The 10,870-nt window shown below is 45.6% G+C and overlaps 1 protein-coding gene across 1 annotated transcript; it reads right to left on the bottom strand.

Moving 5' to 3' along the window:
* Positions 1 to 226: 226 nt before the first annotated feature.
* DEFB1 (defensin beta 1) lies at positions 227 to 9,040 on the bottom strand. The gene is made up of 2 exons (XM_017854322.1): positions 8,839 to 9,040; positions 227 to 478 (listed from the first exon to the last, which is right to left on the bottom strand). The coding sequence occupies exons 1-2, from the start codon at positions 8,897 to 8,899 to the stop codon at positions 333 to 335; spliced, it is 207 nt and encodes a 68-aa protein (XP_017709811.1). The 5' UTR covers positions 8,900 to 9,040; the 3' UTR covers positions 227 to 332.
* Positions 9,041 to 10,870: the final 1,830 nt, after the last annotated feature.

The following is a 10,870-nucleotide window of genomic DNA, read 5'->3' as shown; positions in this document are numbered from 1 at the left end:
GCGACAAGAGTGAAACACCATCTCAACAACAACAACAACAACAACAACAACAAGAATAAGTCACGTGTTGGTTTGCGCATCAAACACAGTGGAGGTGACATCACTCAAGCCTACGTCATCATTCCCCTGTTCCCGGCAGGCTTTTTGGTTCGACCTGTCACACGTTCCAACCCATGCACTCTAACCCCCTGCTTCTTTACCTCTTCCAATTGAGACACAAGATGCGTTTTGGCCCAAAGGAGGTATACTTCAAAAACAATTTTCCTTTATTAAAAGAGTGCTTATAAAAAGTCCATTTCACTTCTGCGTCCTTTCTTCTGGTCACTCCCAGCTCACTTGCAGCACTTGGCCTTCCCGTGGTAACAGGTGCCTTGAATTTTGGTATAGATTGGGCAGGCGGAATAGAGACATTGCCCTCCACTCCTGACGCAGTTGTAATGGTCAGATCTGTGGCCAAGACCTGTGAGAAAGTTATCGCCTGTAAGGAGGGAACACAGACACTTCAGACTCATGGCTTGTAGCTGCAACGATTTGAGAACATCTCGTGAAAGCAGAACAAATAACTCTGCAAAACACTGGAGAGTCTTCTCTTCCAGAAATTTGCACATGATTGATCTTTGGGGCTACTCATGAAATGAGGTGTCTGAAGAGCTTACTCAGTCAGGGGCTATGCCAGCTGTGGCCAAATACAAGCCAAGGAACGAACAGTGGGGTTCTGAGTGGGGTTTTCTTATGCTGAGAGATTTGAGGTGTGCAGGGAATTCAAGTTATTTTCCAAATAAGTTTTCCACCTTGTCTCACCACAGCCCAAACACATCCTGTGTTTTAGAAATGTGGAAGCAGGTGCCACTCTTCAAACACAGCCTAAACTTCCCTCCTTCCATGCCTTCAGTTACACTGTTCCCTCTGCATTGAATCCCAGCTCCCCCACTTCCCACATCACTATTTCAGCTGAAATCGAGGATCCTTTCACGTCAGGCTGAAATTATGGTTACTCTCTAAAGCCTTCATAGTTTTTTTTCTACTTGGAATTTATTTTGCCCTTCTCCCAGTATCCCAGATCTCATAAATAGAAGCAGTATTCTGGACTAGGTTTCTATTCCATGCAACAGGAAACAGTCGCCTGTGATATTCCTGGCCAGGGACCAGCAGGCCATCATTTTGCATGCCTTCATTGGTAGGCGTTTTGGACTGAACTGTGTCCCCTAGGAAAAAAAATTCCTGTGTTGAAGCCCTAGCCAGTGCCTTAGAAGGTGATTGTATTTGGAGAGAGAAACTTTAAAGAGATGATTCAGGTTAAACACGGTCATTGGGGTGTGCTCTGATCCATACGACTTGCATCCTTATAAGAAGAGATTGGGACAGACACACACAGAGGAAGGACCATGTGAGGACCCAGGGAGGAGGTGGCCATCTACCAGCCAAGGAGAGAGACCTGAGAAGAAGCCAACCCTGCTGGCACCTTGATCTCAGAATTCCAGCCTCCAGGACTGTGAGGAAATACATTTCTGTTGTAAAACTGCCCAGTCTGTTTATGGGCGGTTTAAACCATAAACCTGGTAGGCTGAGCAGACTAATACAAGAGGCCATCATCACCCTAGGAGACAGGACATTCTAATGTCGCAGATCTCTGTTGGAAAGATGGCTTTCACACCGATGGAAATTGTCCTGTCAGTAACTTCCAGCCAGTGGCTATTTTTCTGCTTTTGCAGTAATTCCACTTTTTTTTTTTTTTTTTTTTTTTTTTGAGATGGAGCTCTTAACTGTAGATACAGCACCCGAGACATAGAGAGAGTGACGATAGGGCGTAGTACATTATGACATCACGCAGACATACAACACATCCCAGGTTCATGCCATTCTCCCTGACCATCAGCCTCCTGAGTACTTAGGGACTGTAGGAAACAACAACTATAGCACACACACATAGCACATTAGGACATATTTTGTATTTGTTGTAGAGACGAGGGATTATACACTGGAGTAGCCAGAGGGATGATACAGACACTCGTGAATCACCACTCGCCCATTGGCCTCCCAAGTGACATAAGAGATATAAAAAAGAAAAGACATGAGCCACTGCGCCAGGCCGTATAAAACACACTTAAATATATATAGAACACTATATCCCACATATATATATATATTATACCTCATTTGTCCTATACAGAGATCATAAGAGATATACAATAAGAGGCCCTTCCCAAACCTCTTCAAACATACTCCTGTGGATGTGTTTAGTATGACACATAGACACATATCCTACAATGTTGAAGCCTGGTATCAATACAGAGTTACACTACCAATGTGGTCCCCAACCCAACCAGGCCACAAAAGGCTTCATTTCTCTCATTTTGTTCACTGCAAAGCGCACTGACCAATATAATAGAACATAGCACATGGTCCCTGTGGCTGTTCTCACTGAAGTTCATCTGATCACCCTTTCCCCGCGTTGCGAGTATTCACCACTATGTGGTGCTGCATTCATCGAACAACAAGATACCGAGTCCTTTTACCCCACACCCGCAAAAACGTGCTTTGAACTTGATTTCAAATAGAACGGGACCCTCGGCTTCTAGCGATACCAGGCTTCAAACGTTGGGAAGTCTATTGGCCCAACCTTCAACATCCACAGGAGGGTGAAGAGGTTTCGGGAAAGTGGTCCAGAAACCAGGCATTGAGGACAATGAGAAAGAATAATTTTCTTTTGTGTTGCTGTGGAGATGAAGAGGAACTGACGGACACTTCGGCTCTCCCATCCCATTAACTCAGGGAGGCGTCTTGGGCCAAGGCCACTCCTTTTGTTCACACAAAACACAGTCTCCCTGATTGCCAGCTATATTCCTTTTTCTCTGGTTGATTCCTAATGATACTGTCTGGGATTTGTACTATGTTTTAATAAATCTCCACCACAATTTTGGCCTCAGTAAGTCAAGACCATCTAGACGCCGCGGTGCCAAATTATCACTTTCTGCTTTAGTCTCCCCCTGTATGAGGCTCTCTGGCTGGAAACATACTTAGAGGATGCCTACCCCAACCCACACTCGCAAGATGGAACCTCTCCAAGTGATTATCTGTTGAGATTGAGCATATACATTTGGAAAAGCCTTTGAATTGCCGACGGTCTGCCACATCCTTAGTTCTTGATTGTTCTTTTCAGTGATCAGATTGTTGGGTATATATATATATGCTGAATTGTGGGGGAAAAGAAGGTCAGCTTGTTAATGTGTTTATAATAGTAAAGAAGTAAATTTAAGAGACTCCATTTGGCTCTGTATTTGAGATGCCGTTAATCTGTGACTCTACCCCCAATCCTGTCCTTGCTAGAGACACTCGCTGGTGGTAATTAAGGTTGAAAAGATTTTGGGCTGTAAGGAATGTAACTTTGTTAGCAAATGCTTAAAGCCTGCTTGTGCGTTGAAGGTCAGTACCATTCTCTTAAATCGTCAGTAAAAGAAAAACCATCTGTCTCCTGCCCGTCCCTGGGGTAATGGAACATCTCCGTGTATCTGTATAATGTGCCTTACTGCTGATTTACTCCCTTCTCTTTGAGCAATAAATACCTGAGGGGAACTCAGGGACCGGTGCGGGTGGTCTCTGTAAGAGCACAGCACCGTCCCTCTAGGCCCGCTTCTTCTTTCTCTATACTTTGTCCTCTGTGTATTATTCTTTTCTCAAGTCTCTCTGTTCCACCTAACGAGAAGACACCCACAGGTGTGGAGGGGCAGGCCACCCCTTCATCTGGTGCCCAACGTGGAGGCTTTTCTCTAAGGTAAAGGTACGCTGTATATGCTGAATAAGCAGAGGAGGCCCAAATTTAATATGGGTGTAGCTTTTTAGAGCCAAGATGGACTTCAGAGCTCAATTACTTCAACTTCTCTGTGATCCTCTCCCCAGATGAAGGAACAGAGAGTCCAGTGATGTCCCCAGAGCATGTAGCTGGTCAAAGACCAACACAAGACCAGAATGGATGCCTCTTGACCTCACTTCAGTTCTCAATCCACTTCACCACGCTGCTGGTTGACTGTGGAGTCATGGTGCATAACCAGAACTAATTTCTGGCATTACCTTCCAGGATATAGTACATTATGGGACACAAAAGGAATTGCAGCAAAATTAGTGTCAGGGTACTTTGGTTACATTTTGTGTTCTACAACTAATCTACTGTGTGATCTTTTGCAAACCACTCAACATTTCTAGGCCCCCAGCTTCTCAAATTTAAAATAGAGGAGACTATACAGCCATAAAAAAGAATGAAAGTATGTCCTTAGCAGCAACACGGATGCAGCTGGAGGCCAATATCCTAAGCAAATTTACACAGGAAAAGAAAGCCAAATATCACATATTCTCAGTTATAAGTGGGGGCTAAACACTGAGACACTGGGGGCTACCAGAGGGGAAAGGAGGGAGGGGAGTGAGGAAAATTAGCTGTGGGGTACTATGCTCATTACCTGGATGACAAGATCATATTCCAAGCCTCAGCATCTGAGTGGGTCTGGGGTGGGGCTGATACTTTGCATTTTAAAACAAGCTCCCAGGTGACACTGAAGCTTCTGGTCCAGAGGCCATACTTTTAGAAACTTTGGTCTGGAATATTAAAGTTCCTTCCTGCTGGAGCAGTCTATGCTACTTTCAGTCTAGGGGCCTTTTAAAAGCACTTGCCTTTACCATTTTTTTCATGACATTTGCCTTCCCCCGTGTGTTAGATTTCACTGTGCACGTGTCTGTTTCTGTTACATGCTTCTTAAGAGATGTTTGTGTAATCTAAAGGCTTCTGAAGGTTTTTGTTTTCCAATAATTGTGGACCAGGCAGCCCAAAAGGAACAGCTAGAATATCTCACACACACACACACACACACACACACACACACACACGCACGTGCACTTTGTAGGGATCAGAGAACCAGCAGTAAAGAATTACTAGGTCAAGATTTGAGAGAAGGACAGAAACAAAAGCAGGAACATCGCATCCTACCAACATAAAAAAGGTTATTATGAAGGCATAAAACATTTTGAAATAAAGAAGACCTAAATGAGTGGACATGCTCTATTTAAACATTTGAAGATTACTTTTTTATTTATTTATTTATTTATTTATTTTTTGAGACAGAGTCTTGCTCTGTCACCCAGGCTGGAGTGCAGTGGCTGGATCTCCGCTCACTGCAAGCTCCGCCTCCCGGGTTTACGCCATCCTCCTGCCTCAGCCTCCCGAGTAGCTGGGACTACAGGCGCCCACCACCTCGCCCAGCTAGTTTTTGTATTTTTAGTAGAGACGGGGTTTCACCGGGTTAGCCAGGATGGTCTCGATCTCCTGACCTTGTGATCCGCCCGTCTTGGCCTCCCAAAGTGCTGGGATTACAGGCTTGAGCCACCGCGCCCGGCCTTGAAGATTACTTTTTAAAAAAATTAATCTTTTGGTTCAACCAAATACCATGGGAATCCCCAGAGGTTCTAATTTGACAAGCTGATTCTGAACTTTATTTGGAAATTCAAAGGGCCAAGAATAGCCAAGACACATTTGGAAAAAGGTGGGAGATCTTGCTTCACTGTATTTCAAGACTAATTATAGATTTAAGTAAGTAAGGCAGTGTGCTGATGGCACAAAGACGGAAAAATGTCCACATGGAATAAGATAAAGAGCATAGAAAGAGGCTCATGCCTACATGGAGAACTGATGTAGAATAGTAGTGGCTCAGCAGAATAGTGGGGAAAAATAGTCTTATCAACAGTTGGTTCTGGGCTGGGCATGTTGGCTCATGGCTGTAATCCCAGCACTTTGGGAGGCAGAGGCAGGCAGATAACTTGAGTTCAGGTGTGTGAGACCAGCCTGGCCAACATGGTGAAACCTGGTCTCTACTAAAAATACAGAAATTAGCCAGGTATGGTGGCGGACACCTATAATCCCAGCTACTCAGGAGTCTGAGGCAGGAAAGTCGCTTGAATCCGGGAGGCAGAGGTTGCGGTTACCCAAGATCGCGCCACTGCACTCCAGTCTGGGTGACAGAGCGAGACCCAGTCTCAAAAAAAATAGTTGGTTCTGGACAATCAGATATTCATATTGGGTAAAAAAAAAAAAAAAGAAAAGAAAAAAAAACTTGACCCTTACTTTATACCGAAGACACACACACGCACGCACAGATACACACACACAAACACCCCATTGCCAGATGGATTATAAGCCTAAATGTAAAAAGAAAAAAGATAAGCTTTTAGAATACAATACTGGGGACTATCTTCATGACTTTGATGTAAAAAAAGTCTTCTTAAACAAGATCCAAAGTGCAGTAACCTTAGGGACAAAGACGTGACACATTCGACTACACTGAAATCATGATGAAAGCCTCTGTTCCAGGAAAGTTTCCACTAAGAGAGTGAAAAACCGAAACACAAAGCAAGAGAAGATACTTGTAATGTATATAATTGACAAAAGACTTGCATACAAACTACATAAAGAACTACAGATCAGTAAGAAAAGACAGATAATCTGTTAGAAAACACGGGCAAAAGACAGACATTTTACAAAAAGTAACTCAGTTGCCCGTAACTATATATAAAAAGGCCCAGCTTATTATTTATCAGGGAAATGCAAATTAAAACTCCAATGAGCTATTGCTACACTCACCAGGTGGCTAAAATTTAAAAATAATTGATGTTATCAAATGTTGGCAAGGATACAGAGCAAGAAGAACTCTTATTCACTGCTTGTGGGAGTGCAAGTTGGTGTAAACAATTTTGGAAAACAGTTTGGCATTGTCCAATGCAATTGAATATATGCATATCTTATGATCCAGTAATGCAACTTTCCAGCATGTAGAAATAGAGAGGCATAAGGGGCACCTACTGGCCAGTAGAAATGTGTACACAAACCAAGCTGTACTATTCAACCTGAATATTAGTGTAGTAAAAATATAAAGAATACGAAAAGTTATCACCATAAAAGTCAAGTGAGTGATTATTCTTGGGGGAAGGAGGGAGTTGTGACTGGGAAGGCTCGAGACTGGCTTCTCATAATTCAACTTAGATATAACAGACTGAAAACAAACATTGTTTATGTTAACACAGTGTCTTTCAAACTCTTTTGAGTCTGGACTGAACCAGAAATTTCTCACTGCTACTCAGTAAAAAACATATGCACACACCCTAAACTGAAATAAGGGTATAATTAAACAGCATCTACTTTTACTACATGGCATGAAGTAATATTTTCTATTCTTTAAAAAAAAAAAATGAGCTGAGCACGGTGGGTCACACCTATAATCCCAGCACTTTGGGAGGCTGAGGCGGGCAGATCATGAGGTCAGGAGTTCAAGACCAGCATGACCAACATGGTGAAACCCCATCTCTACTAAAAAATACAAAAATTAACCAGGCTTGGTGGCATGTACCTGTAATCTCAGCTACTCAGGAGGTTGAGACAGGAGAATTGCTTGAACCCGGGAGGCGGAGGTTGCAGTGAGCTGAGATTGTGCCACTGCACTCCAGCCTGGGCAACAGAGCGAGACTCTGTCTCAAAACCAAAACAAAACAAGAAAAAAAAACAACAACAACATGGTAGGCTTGGTGGAGTGGCTCATGCTTATAATCCCAGAACTTTGGGAGTCTGAAGTAGGAGGATCGCTTCAGCTCAGGAGTTTGAGACCAGCCTGGGCAACACAGTGAGACCTTATCTCTACCAAAAAATAAAAATAAAAAAATTAGCCAGGTGTGGTGGTGCATGCCTGTAGTTGCAGTTTCTTGGGAGGCTGAGGTGGGAGGATGGCTTGAGCTCAGGAGGCAGAGGCTACAGTGAGGTGAGATCAAACCACTGCACTCCCACCTGGGTGACAGAGTGAGACCCTGTCTCAAAACAAACAAACAAACAACAAAACAAAACAAAACAAAACCCAGAAATCCAAAACCAAAAAAACACATGGCAGCAACTGGCAGCATGAAAAGTTCTGCATTTAGAACGCTTTCGTACTCAGCTTTCAGATGGAAAAACTGAGGCATAATTAGAGTAAATTAGGCCTATCTGTTGGATAAAGTGATGGCCTAGAGAAACTTACAATAGGATCTTACAGAGGCTGTCCGAACTGGAGTGCTTTTAGGGTCATCTGTCCCAGCCCCTCATTCTGCAGATGAATAAACCAAGGCTTAGCACCATGTGACTTGTGTGAGCGAGGGATAGGGCTGGGATAAAACATGTCCCTGATTCCTCCTGCAGCGTCCCACCATCATGTCAGGGTCATGGCTGCTTTGGCCCAGAGAAGCTGACATCCACCTGGCTCACAGGAAGCCCCCTCCTATTGACTGGGGAGACCCCTAGCCTGGAGAATGTGGATGCATTTCTCAGGCGAGGGAGAGGACCGCCTGTGGATCCTCCCTGCCTGCACACGAGGTGAGTCCAAGGCACTGGCTGAGCTGGCCTGGTGGGTGGGGCGGGAGCACCTCACCTGTACTAGGGCACCCCAGGAGGCTGCACCCAGTGACCTGGGCAGAGGATGGGGCCGGCCCTTCTCTCTGCACAGGAAGCTGGCCTCTCAGTGTGGGGAGCCGTCTTGCAGGGGGAGCAGCAATCTCATCTACATAGAATGCTGTCTACATGTCCAGGACAAGGATGCAGGCAGCTGCCTGTGACAAGCTCCATGACCCTGCCATGCTCACTCCCTGGCTGCTCACAGACCCTGAAGGCTTGGCAGGGCTTGCCTGCTGCCTTCTGCCAACTGCAGCCCACTCAACCACAGAATGCTTTCCTGCTGCTTGTCCCTCCTCCCTTGGGACACGGAGGCAGCCGTCTGACAGTCACATCATCCCCAGTGTCCCCAGTCCTGGGGATGGGAAACTCTAGCTAGAGCTTACCTGAGGCCATCTCAGACAAGAGTAAGCAGAGAGTAAACAGCAAAAGGTAGGAAGTTCTCATGGCGCCTGGCAGGCAGCACCCAGGATTTCAGGAACGGAGGAGTGGCTCCTTTGGAGGCTGAGCTGACAGAGGCTTCCAGAGGCTGGAGTGTCGCTGTATTTATAGGACTGGTGGATTGCACAACCTCGTCGACGGAACTGAAGGGAGGTGCCACAATCAAGGGTGAACTTCTAATCACTAACCCCTGGTGTCATTTGCCCTGAGCAGTTGGCAGTCACATGGCACGTTGTCTCCATCTGGCTGCCGCTGGATTTAGCTTTCGCCCTGGAGCCCTCCTGTTTGGTGCCAGCTCCTCCTGTTTGGTTTTCTAGGTTAGGCAGTTCTGATGGGGTTTCTGGAAAAGGCAGTTCACACTGGAATCCCTCCTTCTGGATCACATGGAGGAAAGCCACAGGGAAGCTCTGAGGACGGGGCCACCTGGCTCTAAGCTGGTGTTGGTCTCTTTAATTTGATTGTCTTCCTGCAAGATAACCTCAAACTTCACCCTCTTCCCTTGCAAAAGCAGAGTTTGTTGTAATGAAGTTTCTTCTTCTGGCCAAGGCTACCTTCTCATTTCTCCCCTTCCACAGAACACTCTCCTCGATGGATCAAACTTCCTCTTTTCCCTCTAGACGTGTTCTTGGGATGTTTCCAAAGGGTACTCCTCAGAAAGTGGGCCCCCAGTGTGGCCCTTGGAGGTCGAGGGTCTGGTCCAGCCTGGGCCCACCCTGCAGAGCTGCAACTGCCAGACTGGGGTGCTGCTAGCGACTCTCCAAGTATCCCTCAGGTTTTCCTTGATTCTAAAGATTTAAGAAACATTTCATTTATCACTGATTTTCATTGTAATTCTGTGAGCAGCTTTCCTGATGTCTCCGTGGCTTATTTTCAAGCAGCAGATGCTGGCTCTTGCTGACCAAGGAAGGGAAGAGTTTATTCGGAGGATATCAGGGTTGGCGGGGGGTGGTGGCATTGCTGGAAAACCCAGCTTGAGGCTCAATTTCCAGGAATGACATCCACCCTACATCATCATGGTGGTCTGATGAGAATCCCATGCTGCAGCCACATGGCATGAGACACCCAGAGTGAACTGACCCTCAACCACTCCACCCCTGGCAGAACGCTGTTCTGCACTCAAACATGCACCTGCCATATACTCCCACTGCACCCCTGCCAGAGAAAGACAGAGATCCAGAAAGATGGACAAATAGAAACAGAGACAGAGGAAGAGACAGAGACATGCAGAGAGACAGCAGAGAGACACAGAGAAACAGAGAGATAGAAACAGAGACAGAGAGAGGTGGAAATAGAGAGAGATAGAGATAGAAAGAAATAGATTCAGAGAGACAGAGACAGAAAGATGTGGTGGGATCCTGCAGTTAGCTCATTGAGGCAGTTCACACAGGGTGTTTGGGAGGAACTCGAAAGAGTCTGAGCCATGCCTGACCTCGGAGCAGTGAGACTGTGAAAAGAGAAAAGAAAGAACCGAAACACAGGTCTCCTTGCTGCTTCTGGGTGAGACGCGGTTCAGCCTCTTCCAAGTTCCTCCCAAACACCCTCTGTGAACTGCCGCAATGAGCTAGTTACAGGATTCCATCGGATCTGTTTCTGTCCTTTTCTTTCTGTCTTATTGAACCCACACTATGATTCTTTGACCGGGCCATATTATCCTCATGTTAGAGAAGAAAAACGCTGAGGTGCAGAGAATTGAAACCAATTGCCCAAGGTCACCCAGCCGGTAAATGGAAAACTGGTGTAATAGCCTGGAAAGCCTCATTCCCTAGCCTCTGTGCTGACCGACTCCTGAGGAGGCTTCCAGGTTATTACACTGGGTGTAGGTTCAATAAGATTGTGAAAGAAAAATATCTTGGGCCACTTCAAGCTGGGAACTGCTCAGGGCCAATCTGCCTCTTTTTCTATTCAAGTCATCTTTTTGCTCCCAGAGATACATGCGTATTTTGATTGCCTCCTTTGGAAAGACTTATCAGAAACTCA

Source organism: Rhinopithecus bieti, unplaced genomic scaffold, assembly GCF_001698545.2.
Source record: "Rhinopithecus bieti isolate Rb0 unplaced genomic scaffold, ASM169854v2 scaffold_39273, whole genome shotgun sequence".
Classification (NCBI taxonomy): Eukaryota; Metazoa; Chordata; class Mammalia; order Primates; family Cercopithecidae; genus Rhinopithecus; species Rhinopithecus bieti.
The sequence above is the reverse complement of the archived record's forward strand: the minus strand, read 5'-3'. Positions and strand labels throughout refer to the sequence as shown.

Excerpts from the sequence above, each read along its gene's own strand:
- DEFB1 (XM_017854322.1), bottom strand. The coding sequence starts at position 8,899 with ATGAGAACTTCCTACCTTTTGCTGTTTACTCTCTGCTTACTCTTGTCT. Across the intron at positions 479-8,838 it reads CTTGTCTGAGATGGCCTCAG|GCGATAACTTTCTCACAGGT; the intron begins GTAAGCTCTAGC and ends CCCTCCTTACAG.